The sequence below is a fragment of the Eurosta solidaginis genome, chromosome 4 (assembly GCF_040869045.1).
Source record: "Eurosta solidaginis isolate ZX-2024a chromosome 4, ASM4086904v1, whole genome shotgun sequence".
Taxonomy (NCBI): domain Eukaryota; kingdom Metazoa; phylum Arthropoda; class Insecta; order Diptera; family Tephritidae; genus Eurosta; species Eurosta solidaginis.
Window position 1 is genome coordinate 46,487,259 of NC_090322.1, and position 14,690 is coordinate 46,501,948.

Here is a 14,690-nt window from a genome sequence, read left to right on the forward strand (position 1 = left end):
ATCAAAGAATTTGTTTTGTTTCGAATTAATTTTATTCTCTTTCAGCAAATCATTGAATTTATCGCCTAGCGAAGCGGGCGAGGGTACGCTCGTAATTTTTAAATTGAAATAATAGAATTCATGCTGTGAGTTCATGTTTTATTTGTTTATTTAAAGTCGATGCAAACACAAAGCGGTCGACTAATTATTGTAGTAGAGCAGATATGCATGTAATTACAAAGCCCTAATTAAAATTAAAAAATCCCAATGTTTTCTAAGCACATTTTCAATTTAATTAAAATTAAAAAATAAATGCTTCAATATTTAACATAACTCTAACATATCGATTACAAGCTGCTGATGCCACCACCCCCCTTAAAACACTGAATTCCAACCAACTATCAAGAATTTAAAGCGAATGCCTGCTTGCTTACTAAATCTCTGAATGCCCCCGATTTACTCGTAATTAAATCATCATAACGTCCTTGTTCTATAACACCACCATTTTCAAGCACTGCAATTTTATCAGCATTACGTATTGTACTTAATCGATGCGCTATTGTTAGTACGGTTCGTCCTTTAGATACTTGTTCGATAGCATTCTGTACCAATTCTTCAGAAACAGAGTCCAAAGCACTTGTCGCCTCGTCCAATATTAATATAGCCGGATTCTATGGGGAATTCAATGAAGTTGTTTACGCTTATATATATTTTGCCATAGTAAATTAAGTACCTTTATAAGCGCTCTTGCTATAGCCACACGTTGTCTCTGCCCGCCGCTAAGCATCAGACCACGTTGCCCCACAAGTGTATTAAGGCCATCTGGTAGCTGTAATGTGAATTCATCAACATGAGCTTTTTTAATAACATCTTCAAGTGCAGCTGTGCTAATGGTTGTGCCGGGATTAAGGCCATAGAGAATGTTGTCGCGTATTGTGCCTGAAAACAGGGTTGGTTCCTGGTTTACAGCACCTATAAAACTACGTAACCAAACTGGATTTAACTCTCGCAGATCGATATCATCCAACATTACACGTCCTTGTAGTGGATCATATAAACGTAGCAATAATGTAGAAATTGTTGTTTTTCCCGAACCACTTCGTCCGACCACAGCTGTGGATTCACCCGGTTGAAGCGTGAGATTGAAATTGTTTAATATTATACTTTCTGCACGCGCTGGAAAACTAAATCGTACGTTTTCAAATGTTATCTTGCCACGCGGTGGCGTTTTTGGCAATATACCAATGTGCAGTGGAATTGCATATTGCCGGTCGAGTATTTCCCAAACACGTTGCGCTGCTCCCACGCCCTTATTGAGTTCAGTATAAAAGTTGGATAAACCATTTATGGATATCGCTGAATAACCAGCGTATAATATGAAGGAAGTTAATGCACCAACACTAAGCGCATCGTTTATGACGAGCGTGCCACCATAATAGAGTACAGAAATTATTATCACGTTACCAGAAAACCCAGTCTAAAAAAAAAATAATATAAACGATTTAGCCTAAAGGTTACTTACTGGAAGAAAAAACAGGCCTGCCAAAACACCGCTCACGGAACCGCTACGGACTATTTTCTCATGTCCCCAGAACACCATATACACAGTGAGGCAGGAGTACGACCCGTTAGGGCGAACAATGAAATGCCGAACAAGTTTTTTTTGAATAGAAATCTGAGCATCCCAACAGATATCTGATTGAAGAGGCCCCGCCTCCCAGGGAGCTAAGAAGTAATCTCTGCAAGCAATATGAGGAAATACGGCACCTGAGAGACGTGGGTAGAAGAAAAGTACAAAGAGGTCATCCGGGATATCAAAAAAAAAGACGTCGGAGCTCTATACCAGAAATTGCCCGGCTTACCCCGTTCTTAAAGGCAAATACCCTGAACTCGCAGAAGAGGAAGGCAATCGCCCTAGGGAGAAGATCGTTACTCCAGTTCAACTTCGATCGGGATATGGTAACAGGTTAAACTCTTACCTGTCCAGAATCAACACCGACATACATAATATATGTCCTGCTGTCCTCACATGACACCAACCATCATTTCCTTCCCCTCTCTGGTCCACACCTATTTAAGCTGCCTCGGACTTAAGAAGATATTGATGACAATTTGTGACTGTTTGTTGTTGTTGTTGGGGAGTGTTATCGATGTTGATGGTCATTTGCCGGATGCAGATCCGGCACCATTAAGGCACAACCCCAAGGCTGCCGGTTCTATGTACCGGAGCGACTCGGGATTTTTCCCGACCAAGGGCTGTCATTTCAGTGTAACCCTATTTAATTTGTTGCGTCTCTCTCACAAATTATTATCCTCCCGACCATCTCGGGAACGATTTTGTATGGTCACATGAAACATTCAAGGCTATACCGCCCTCCCAACTCATAGATCCGTAAGGAACTTGGGGTCGCCAGAGCCTCGGCTGTTATAGTAACTGGATTCGCCAAGGGTAGGTGTGGTTGACAATTCGGTTAGAGAAGCTATATTTTGCGCTAGCAACACCTTGAAAGGGTTGCGCTACACAGCGCCTTGAATAATTTTTGTATTTTAGTCGCCCCTCACGACAGCCATACCTGCCGAGTGTATATTATAAGCCCGTGAACAGCTGGAGGGTCGCACCTATTGGATGGGCGAAGCACTGCTATAACACCAACTGCAAGCACCCCCCGCGGGTTATGGGGTCAGAATATACCCGCGGTAGGTATGCCTATCGTAAGAGGCGACTAAAATACCAGATTCAAGGGGTTGTGTAGCGCAACCCTTCAGGTTGCCAGCGCAATATATAGCTTCTCCAAACCCAATTTTCAACCTCAGCTATCCGCGGCGAACCCTGTTTCACTAACAGACGTGGCTCTGGCGACCCCAAGCCCCTCATGGAACTTGCGGGTAGGGAGGGAGGAATGGCCTGAAGCTTTAATGTGGCCAAATAAATCGTTCCCGAGATGGTCGGGCTAGCACCTTAATGTTGCTGTGTTACCGGAGCGTACCGGATCTGTATCCGGCAAAAGACCATCACATCGATAACACCCCCTAAAGCCTTCGGGGAGCAACCTTATTACTACGACAACAACAACAACCAACTGCAAGGCAGCACACCCAAGAAGAATTAAGAAGGCGCTCTGTAGTTGCTGTCAGTTTCGGAACTCTTTTCACTAATAGAGGTCAATATAATGGGACTTCGAATTATGACCTTTGTTCTAAAATAAAAAAGACTTAGCTAACGTCACCAAATAAATACGCAGTCAATCTATTTAATACATAGCGAAAGAAGACAAGATCAGCAGATAACCAGTTATGTAATCCTAACATACGGTCACAATCGAAAACTATTTTCACTCAATTATAACGTTATCCAACTATTTAAAAGAATAATAATATATTATGGATTTAGTGAGTACCCGTTGTAGGGACAATGTATTTGATTAGGATCCTATTAGGATAGTAGGATGACGTATTTCATTAATCCGATACACCATTTCGGAGCTATTATGATTAAAAAAACGGCATTCGATAATGGATTCGGTCTCAGGCCGAAACTGACTAACTTTTAAAACGATTTTCCAAATCGGCGGCTGGCTTAAAAATACTTTCAGAGCACTCCACGCGGAATTTTCACGGGTGTCTTTGTGCCTTCTGCTCCCGGATTTTCTAAGTGTTAAAAGCTACTACAACAATAAATCAACTCACCAAACCAAAGAATATTGAACGTGCTTGGACTTCTTTATAGCCAAGATTCAACGCATCTGTAAGTAGTGCGTCATAAGCTTTACTCTCTTCATGCTCCTTGCAAAATCCTTTGACAGTTTTTACATTGCCTAAACGTTCTTCAACTGATTTTGATATATCAGCGAATTTGTCCAGTAGGCTACGTGTAATGTTGCGTACATAGCGACCGTATACTATGGCCATACCAGCAACGCATGGTACAACACATGTGCTAACAACCGCCAAGCTGGGTGAGGTGTATATCTGGTGTGTGATAAGAAGTGTTAATCAAACAAAATATGAAAATATTTAATTAGTTAAATTTATCATGATATATTATGTTGGTTTAATTGTTCTGTAATTAATTATTAAATTAAATTATTTCATTAGACGAGGATCTTTGCTAACTCCTTTATAATTTTTACTTTAAGGTTTTGTTTTATTAGGATTCATGGTTGTTTTTTCCGGCAACTGAAAGTATGTTGCGTTGGTTTTGTTGGTCTGTCTTTAATTATCAAACGTATTTAGCGTCTTCAAGACCGGGTTTGCTAATCTCGTAACGGTTTTTTCGTCATCCCTTTGCAAATTATTTGGTCGAAATTTATCACGGAAGATGGCGCTTCCCAAGGCAGTCGGTTCTATGTACCGGAGCGACCCGGGATTTTTCCCGACCAAGGACTGTCATTTCAGTGTGACCCCATTTAATTTGTTTCGTTCCTCCCACAAATTGTCATCCTCCCAGCAGCTCCTTGCAGCAGGACTGCTCCATATTCTCTTACTCCGGGAAGGCATCGAATCCAATCCGGGTCCGTCTCCTGACCCCGGTCCTGAGAAATGGTTTTGCTGCATCTGCCGGAAAAGAATCTTTTTAGGACGGTCATACTCTGTTCAGTGTGTCTCGTGCAACGGATGGTTGCATCGGACAGGTTGTTCTGGGCTTGATCCCAAAACCCGACGTCCACGTAACTTTTATAAATCTTTTGTGGCTCCTTGCTGTTCACGCCCAAGGGCGTCCCGTAGTCTACGCCTAAGCGCCCCCCACTACCTTCCAGCAGCCCCGCTGCTCAGCAAGCCACAACAAGTACCCACTGCTGCTCGCGCCCCACGGCGCGAACAACTCAAACAGCTGATACCACTCATAACTACTACCTTCGTAGTATAGTTGGCAGCAATGCTGAGCATCAGCCCCTGCCCCCGTCTTCTCCCCCTCTTTTCCGGCAGCAATCGTGCAGGTCAGGGAAACAGACTCTTAGTCCCTACCTCCGTTTGCTCCGTCTGCCAGCACAGAATATATAGGTTTGCGACATCCGCCCAATGCAGCTCCTGCCTTGGGTGGTGCCACTTTCCTGGATGTTCTGGTCTCCCCGACGGCAACCCCCCGACGGGTTTCATCGCGCCATGTTGCCAGGTCGCAAACCCAAATCATCCGGGTACCCCAATGCTTGCCCAAGGACGCCCAGTCCCAGGGCCACAACAGCAATTGCGTCCTGGCCTTCCACAACTCAGGCGTCACCCGTCACTTACCCCCAGAGTGGCGGCGTCTCCCCTTATGCACTTCAGAATTCTGCAGTTAAACTGTAGTGGACTAACTGGGAAGATTACGGAAATAGTCGGTTTCATGAAGCGGCACAACATCCGCATTGCTGCGATTCAAGAGACTAAACTCACAGCAAGATCTGCATTGCAGACCTGCTCTGGGTATAATGTCCACAGGAAAGACCGCGAGAGCGGAAATGGAGGCGGTCTCGCGTTTATCATACACACCTCTGTGCAATATTATATATTTGATCCTGGCATCGACCGCAGGGACAAGGGATTCAAGGGGTTGTGTAGCGCAACATATAGCTTCTCCAACCCAATTGTCAACCTCACCGTCGAGCGGCGAATCCCGTTTCACTAACTGACGAGGCTCTGGCGACCCCAAGCTCCTCATGGAACTTGCGGGTGGGGAGGGAGGGATGACCTGAAGGTTCAATGTGGCCATACAAATCGTTCCCGAGATGGTCGGGCCAGCACCTTAATAGTGCTGTGTTACCGGAGCGTATCGGATCTGTATCCGACAAAGGACCATCACATCGATAACACTCCCCAAAGCCTTCGGGGAGTAACCTAATCGCTACAACAACAACAACAACAACCGCAGGGACAATGTCTTAGAACGTCAAGGCCTATCTGTCCGGTCAGGCGATGCAAACCTCGAAATCATCAACATCTACATGCCTCCTGCCACCTGTTGCCCCAGTGGATACCGCCCTAATATCAGGGCCTTACTCACTGGCAACAATCGCATTATCTTAGGCGATTTCAATGCCCATCATGATCTATGGCATTCAAACTTGCGGGCGGACAGTAGGGGTGAGATGTTGGCCGATCAAATAGAAGAAACGACGTTCTGCACAATAAACGGAGACGCCCCCACACGTATGGTAGGAAGCTGTCACAGCTCGCCAGATATCTCAATCGTGAGCGCAGAACTCGTAAACTGCGTCAACTGGCAGCCGATGGCAACATTGGCATCCGACCACCTGCCCATACTTATCTCGCTCGAGCGTACCGCCGACTTCATCGTCTCTGAAAAACGCACTTTCATAAACTTCAAAAAAGGAAAGTGGGAAGAATATAAATCCTTTACAGACAACCGCTTTGCTGCCCTCGCTATCCCGACTGATGCCCGCCAAGGGGAGCGTGCCTTCCGTAAGGTCATTGAATCCGCCTCGGCACATTCCCGCCGGGAGAATTCCCGAAATCCGGCCCCACTTCCCGGCGGAGGCCGCAAACTTAGCGAGAGAACGTGACCTTATAAGACAGCTTGATCAAGGCGACCCCCAAATAAGGGATATAAACCAACGCATCAGATTGCTTGTGGATGAACACAAGCGGGCGAAATGGGAGGAGCACCTAAGAGGTTGTAACCTCTCTACCGGTGTAGGTAAACTTCGGTCCACCGTAAAGTCCCTATCGAATCCGACTAAGCACAAAGACAAAGTTTCCATCGCCTTTGGCAACAAAGTGCTGTCGGTCGCGAAAAAATGCGCAAGCGCTTTCTGCCGACAATATATAATGCATCCTACGGTCGACAAAGATAGACGGAGAGCCAATAGACACGCACATAAATACAAATTCAGCGCGTCACCAATCACCATCACCGCTAAAGAGGTTGAGGACGCCATTGGTCGTGCTAAACCATCCAAAGCAGTGGGCCCAGACGGCATAGCCATGCCGATGCTTAAAAGCCTAGGGAAAGAGGGTTTCAAATATTTAGCGCTTTTCTTCAACCTGTCTCTTTCCACCTTTGTCATACCCGAGAAATGGAAAATGGCCAAGGTGGTCCCGCTACTAAAGCCTGGGAAACCAGCTAACATTGGTGAGCCGTATCGTCCGATATCTCTCCTATCGCCAGTGGCAAAGACGCTTGAAGCCATTTTGCTCCCTTATTTCCAAGCAAATTTGCAGCTAGTCCCTCATCAGCATGGCTTCAGAAAACTCCATAGCACTACCACCGCGCTAAATGCCATTAGCACCCAGATAAATTGCGGTTTAAAACAATACCTCCACCATAGAACAGTACTCGTAGCGCTAGACATATCAAAAGCTTTTGATACGGTCAACCATGGCTCGTTACTGCAAGACCTGGAAGGGTCTACCCTCCCCTCATGTCTTAAAAGGTGGACCGCAAATTATCTGGGTGGTCGGCTGGCATCGGTGCAATTTAGAAACGAAACATCAAAACCAAGGAGAATTAAACAAGGGGTGCCACAGGGTGGTGTCCTATCCCCACTTTTGTTTAATTTCTACATTTCTAAGCTACCTTCACCACCGGAAGGAGTCACAATCGTTTCCTACGCCGATGACTGCACAATAATGGCCACAGGCCCAGGCCCAAAGATCGATGCGCTATGCATTAAAATAAACGGCTACCTCCCTGATCTCTCCAGTTTTTTCCCCTCGCGAAACCTGGAATTATCACCGACTAAATCTTCCGCGACCTTATTTACAACATGGACGTCCCAAATGTCAACCATTTTGAACATCCACGTCGATGGCACTACGCTACCGACTGTCCTACACCCCAAATTCTTGGGTGTGACGTTTGATCAGGATCTACATTTTGGTGAGCACGCAGCCGCAATCGTTCCGAGAATTCAGAGCCGTAACAAAATCCACAAATCCCTGGCTGGCAGTACCTGGGGAAAAGATAAAGAAACGCTCATGACTACATACAAAGCAATTAGCCAGCCGATTACGTGCTACGCGTCACCCATATGGTCGCCAAGCCTAAACATCACCCACTGGAAGAAACTACAGGCCTGCCAAAATACTGCTCTCAGAATCGCCACGGGCTGTCTTCTTATGTCCCCAGAACACCATCTGCATAATGAGGCGAGAATACTCCCTATCAGGGAGAGAAATGAGATGCTGACCAAACAGTTCCTGTTGAATACCCAGAAACCTGGGCATCCCAACAGACATCTGATTGATGAACCAGCACCGCCTAGGGGCTTAAGGAGTCATCTCCGTAAGCATTTTGAGGAAATACGGAACCTGAGAACCCAGCCGTATGAAGTGAAAAAACACAAGCAGGTCCTTGGTGAACTCCATAAACAGGCGTCGGACCTTTATGCCGGGAATTGCCCGGTGAATCCAGTACTTAAAGAAAATTATCCAAAACATGCGGAAGAGGAACGCATACTCCCCAGGGAAACGCGTGTCACTCTTGCTTAACTTCGTTCTGGATACTGTAACAGGTTAAACTCTTACCTATCCAGAATCAACCCCGACATACAAAATGTATGCCCCGCTTGCAATGTGTCCCCACATGACACCAACCATCTCTTCAATTGTAATGTGGAACCAACGCCTCTAACACCCCTTTCCTTATGGTCCACCCTGTTGAAACGGCAAGTTTCCTTGGACTCCCGTTAGAGGATATTGATGACAATTTGTGATCGGTCGCGGCTATTAGGTGGGGCCAGCATTGCTACAACAACAACAACAACAACAACGGAAGATGTCACAACCCCGAACCCTTTTTTTCAAACCGAAATTGACCAACGATGACGGAAAATCTTTCGAAAATAATTTTAGTTAAATTAACTTGCATACCATCATTGAGGTGCCAGCAATAATCATTACTGTTGAGCGCAGACCATCTGATAAATTTTGACTGAGCGAATTCCCGACCATATATGTATCATTCACTAAGCGATTAAGTAGCTCACCAGTACCCTTTGTATCAAACCAGCCTGTTTCCTGCAAGAGCATGCGACGATAAACGTTTGAGCGTAAATCCTTTATTATACGTAATGCTATTAAGTGTATAAAAGAGAACCAAAGCAGTGTTTAACATTGAGATATATACATTTTTTCAACTTACTTACATGCACTATTAAAAAGGTAAACTCTTAGATAATTCGTCAAACCACCCACAATAAATACACCAAGAAGAATAATTGAAAATTCTTTCAGCTTGTGCATGGTTTCTATACTTGTTTCTTTTTTATTGAAAATCATGTCCAATATCTTTCCCAAAGCAAAAGGTACGCTCATCGTGATGGCTGAAGAGACCACAAGACAACACATAGCGGCTGTAAAATATCGGAACCATTCTTATTATCAAAAGATTCGGAGTGAAAATATTTACATACCTGTAAGGACCCATTTTTCTGTTTTCGCTAAACCAATAAGCCGGACCACATCCTTTCTATTCAATTGTAATTTGCCTATTTTTTGTTCAGAACTACTTAGATTACTTCGATACCGTGCCAAGCGCAGACATGAATTTGCACGAAAAGTGCTAGGTGTATGCAGTTGGAAATGGCAAAATATTTGTTTTTGTTGCGGGTGTGCAGAGTTCACGGTGAAAGCCCTACTGTTGATTGGTAGTATTAAACTTTTGAATCCAAGCAGCGGCTTCCGTAAATTACTGTAACTGGCTATGCGTGTTAAAGCCCCTTTAAAGCAGATACAATATATAAGCATATCTACTCAGTTTACATTTAACTAACTACAATAACACTCTTCCACACGTAAATTGCACAAAAGTTTTAAACAAAATAACTATAGTAAACAATGAAAATAACCTGTCATTACAACTGATTTAGCAGCTGTTTACAAAATGTACTGAGCTGCCAAGACTTGATGATTTTGAGCACAAAAGATCGATAAGAGCGAAAATCGGAAAAACTTCATATATTCGATAAACTTGGACCCCGTTTACACATCAACTGATTCATTATAATTAAAGGGTGCCCTCCCTTCAAAAAACGCGAGTACCCATAAATAGTGTAAGGATTACTCCTTTAGGAGTATAGGAGTGTTCCAAAACTAATCTGTATTCATACAAAAAATGTGCGCCAATTAACATTGCGATGTCCTAGGAGAGGAGTAGGTGATCCCACTCTCGCTTTGTTTGTGAGTATTCCATAGAGCACATACGTGAGAGTACTTTCCAAAGTACTTTCACTGTAGTACTCCATGGAGCACCCACAGAGGATCATATGCCAAAGTACTAAAGAGGAATTGTGTCGGAAAGAACTATCGGAGTGAATTTAATTTAAAATGAAAGAGGGGCAATACAACTTTAATATTTTATACTACGAATATTCTTATGTTATTAAGAAACTAATATTTTTCTATTCTATAGTATGTATACTTATGTATGTGCAGTGCGCGGTTGCATTTTAAAAAAAAATTTATTATCAGTTATTTGTATGCAATATTTTACTTTTGGCAACTCTGTTCGATCGTCATCGTGTCGTGATCACGGTCGTTAAAAAACGAGCAATGATCGGCTGATGGTGGTCCGCAAACGCATTGTAAAGGAGTATTGTTTGAGTACTCCAACATAAAGAAAATGCAATACGTAATCCAGCAATTTTTGCAGGGCTTGAATGATTCCGGATAACGCTCTTGTTTTAACTATAAAGACACTCCAGAAATATTGTTCAAAAGACACCAAAGGAAAACCGAAAGATGACCACGGGCTCCTCCGAACCCGATTTGATTTGAACACGGATACTGAACCTTCCAGGCCACTCTGCCAATGCGAAGATTGTGTTCGACAGAGCCTCGCCTGCTCGATACGTGTATGGTACATTCATATTTATAACAGAGTTTCCCTCGAGTGCGTTAGCTTAACAAATGTGTTGCAGAAGCTGTGATGCTATAACACATTTTATTACGGTTGTTAACCCGTTGAATCCCAAAGAAAGTGGTCCCTATTTCATTGCGAACGGCAGCTGCAAGGAAGATGAATTTTCACTGAGAAGCTTTTCATGACAGAAGTGCACTCGTAGTATTTGGCAAACAACTGCCTAGCAGCAACTTCGTTTAGAATTCTTTTTCTTATTTGAAAAACTTGTTTTTAAATTTTTGTTGTTTCTTGGCTCGGGACCTTCGGTGTGTTTCTGTATCGCATATACTTTTATCAATAGCAATAAAATTAACTATTGGGCAGTTCACAAGAGTTCATTTAAAACATTGCATAAACGTCGAATAGGAGGACCTTGCGAATTACTTATATATTTAGCTGCAATTTTAACTGACTAAGGACTTTTTGTACCCTTATTAGTCTTAACATTTTTTTAACAAAATTGAAAACCTTTCGCCCATTACTGCGGTCTGAGCAAGCGTCAAGGTTCGACACGAAAGGTGAAGAAGAGGTCAAAAAGAAGCAAAACCCGCGTCATCTACTGACAGTTCAGTGCATGCGAAAAATGTAAACTAGTCAACTGTTCTATTGGTTTTCGTGTATTGACAATCGATTTTTGTAATAACATCGACTATGCCATGGACATGTCCATGTTCTCATCAAAAAACCCTGGCAAAATTACTATTGACCAAGTTTTCACGATGTGACAATTCCTGAGCAATGTCTATGATAGGACAAATGACAGGGGATTGTATACTATGTTCCTACTAACTTCCCTTCAATACATTCCCAATCTGCTGCTTCAGTATTCCAAGTAATTTGAAACCAAACGAGCCTAAAAAAACGAGACTTAAAACTAGGCTTAAAAAAGCGACTGCTGATGAAGAGAGTTCTACTTACGCCAAAGAAAGCATCGGTGTATTCCCGACTTCGCAGCCACTTAGCTGTGAAAAGTTATGAAGCTGTTAAGGACGCCGTTTTTTTTAGAACCAGCGTTAACAACAAAAATAATGTCAGCATAGTAATCCAACAAGTGCTACTTTGTGCTAAATATACAATTTAAAGGAAGTGTCTCTTCAAACAGGTATTATGCTCTATGAGTCTCCATTAAACCCGTCCCTGCACTTGGAGTAAGACAGAGAAAATTATCCGCACTATTGGCGTCAACACGAAATATAGGCACGTGAATGCAGTCTCTAAATTTGCAAGATGGCCCATTTGAATTAATACACAAATAGTCAACTTTGTTATATACTTTTTATTTAATTTTATATGATATCGTTTTATGCATCATAAACGGAAACTTATTATCTATAAGTGAATATAATTATTTCGATGATAACGCATGTGTTTCTATGCAGTTATCAATGTTTATTTGCTTATACTTGGTAATTATTCTGCAACCGAAGATTCAATTTATTTTAAATGTATCCAGAATGAAAAAATACACAAACAATTTGAATGTAACTTTATTGGTGTGTTCATGTCGCCCTTGCCTGTCAAGATTTCTAGTTAAAAATTATTGCTGTAAAGCGTGTGTGGTAATCCACTTGAATGTTGAAATAAACAATTATTAAAAAAAAAAATAGCTTTTTATTGCACAAGAAAAATTATGAAGTAAAAAGGTTTTGTTTTCAAAAGTCAACCCATTTAAATATTTCACCAAGAGTTCTTGAAATAAAAATATTAAAACAAGTGGAATATTACATAACAAATGGGTTACCACATAAACCGATACTAAATATGTACGAATAAAAATAAATACTGATATATGTGTTATATGAGATAATTATAATTATAAGATAATTATAAAACTAAAACGTATGTTCGTATGTATATAATAAGGTTTCTACAACCATCAGCAATTGACCGCAATCATAATCAAAAATTAAGAACCTAGCTTCTCAACGTTAGTTGTAGCTTCTTCAACTAAATTTAAGTACCTACGTAATTTTGACTATCTATGACCATACACCTCATTGTATTTGCACATGTAATATAGTGAAATAAATATTAGAAGTAAATAAAATATTAGAATTTTTTTTTGATATATTCGCTCAACGTGTTTATTCGGCTTTCTGGCAGTTCTTTGACATTTTGTTGGTTGTGAATAAAATGTTTCGCCTTATCTAAAAACTTGTAATACAAAATAAGAAATATGTGCGGTCCTTCAGCAAAATTTGAATCGAAATGCTTCGTATGAGAGTCGCGGTTAAGAAAAAGAATTTGTTATTGGCAGCATTTTTCACAAATGAAATTTTTAATTTTTGGATTTTTGGCGGTAAATTCAAGTTTTTGGCTTTTTTTAAAACCAGAAGTGTCTACAAGTTTCTATTTTTAGATTTTGTAAACTTGCTGGATTCATTCAAAATCCAGAAGTGTCTATGAGCACAGTTGGACATTATTCGAATAAATTTTTATTTAGGCTTAAGACAGAGTGGAAGCGTTGCTATAACATAAAGATAGAAAGCTAAGCTTCTTATGGAAAAATGTAAGAGTTTTCAGATTGCTTCTCGTCTAGCATAGCTTATAGCGAGCACTATATCCTCAGCCTTAGATAATTATTCGAGTGAAAATGTATCTTAAGAAAATTATTCCCACTCAGCATTTAGGTGAATAAATTTTGAATTTCCCTATATATCAATACAATTTGATTACTCTTTCTGACTAAATAATGAGTTATCATATAATTGAACAAAAGAAATAATCAAATATGAACACTTTTGATGATCAAAACTGAAAATAATTTTTTGATCACTTTTTGGAATCATTTGATGATTAAATTTTAATATTTCATAAAAATTAACAAAAAGAATATTGAAATATGCTTACCTTTCGATGAACAAAAACTGAATATAGTTTTTCAATCACGTTTTGGAATCATATTTGAATCAAATGTGTTTGCGTAGGTGATCAAAAATTTATAATCATTTTTAATTCAGCCTTTTGAATCTTTTATGAATATATTTGTTGACTGAATAATGAATTTCATACTTGTTTATATTTTACTTTCCATTAAAAATCTTGTTTTTTTTTTACATACACATACATATTTTTTCAATCATGAAGCTAAGAAAAAATATATAAAAATTTTATTGTTTTTACAAAAGATGTTCTTCAAGATGTATATAATGTAAATGTGACCGAAGATTTCCCCAACCATTTCTCCACCTTCGGCTTCCCAGAAAATACATAATGGTTGGACAATACAAAGGTTGTGAGCTGTCTGAACCCCAGGTAAGTGAAACTATCTTGACATCCCTGGATACGGCTTCAACATCAGGTGTCGTATCCGTATTTTAAGATGCAGACGATAATATCTGATGTTGGAAGTTGTAGAAGTTTGTTTGCGAGTTAGTGGTTCATATAGCTCACTTCCGCATTCTTCATTCCCTTGATGAAATAAGATTATTATGCGGTATATTATTTTGAATGAGATATGAAGAATAAATGCGTAATAATCGCATTCAAAAATGATTCAAAAATCTCAACCAAAACGATTGAAATATGTTCACGAATATGATCAGAAAATGACTGTGAAAAGCAGTCAAATATTACTCTAAAACAATTAAAGCTCAATTTAATAATGATATCAAATATGAATAAAAAGCGTTTCGAAAGAGGAATCATAAATGATTATTCAAGAATAATCACATTTAAGGTACATTTTTCTCCCGACGATACCTTTATTTTCGAACAGAAAATGCTTTTAAATTTGAACGTTTCTAATCATCTTGGGGTTTCATATTTAAATATTTTTTGATCAAAATTTTCAAAAAATGCTGGCTGGGTTCAATGTTAATTTGTTTACGAATAAATTATTCCTGAATACATTTTTTTAGATAGTTGATTCTTG

General features: G+C 40.6%; 1 protein-coding gene across 1 annotated transcript; it reads right to left on the reverse strand.

Annotated features, from left to right (window-relative positions):
- Window positions 1–117: 117 nt before the first annotated feature.
- Window positions 118–9,775, reverse strand: LOC137249701 (ATP-binding cassette sub-family B member 10, mitochondrial). Its single transcript, XM_067781443.1, has 6 exons — window positions 9,330–9,775; window positions 9,063–9,269; window positions 8,788–8,990; window positions 3,667–3,948; window positions 713–1,456; window positions 118–650 (listed from the first exon to the last, which is right to left on the reverse strand). Exons 1-6 carry the CDS (start codon window positions 9,661–9,663, stop codon window positions 381–383), a joined length of 2,040 nt encoding a protein of 679 aa, XP_067637544.1. The 5' UTR covers window positions 9,664–9,775; the 3' UTR covers window positions 118–380.
- Window positions 9,776–14,690: the final 4,915 nt, after the last annotated feature.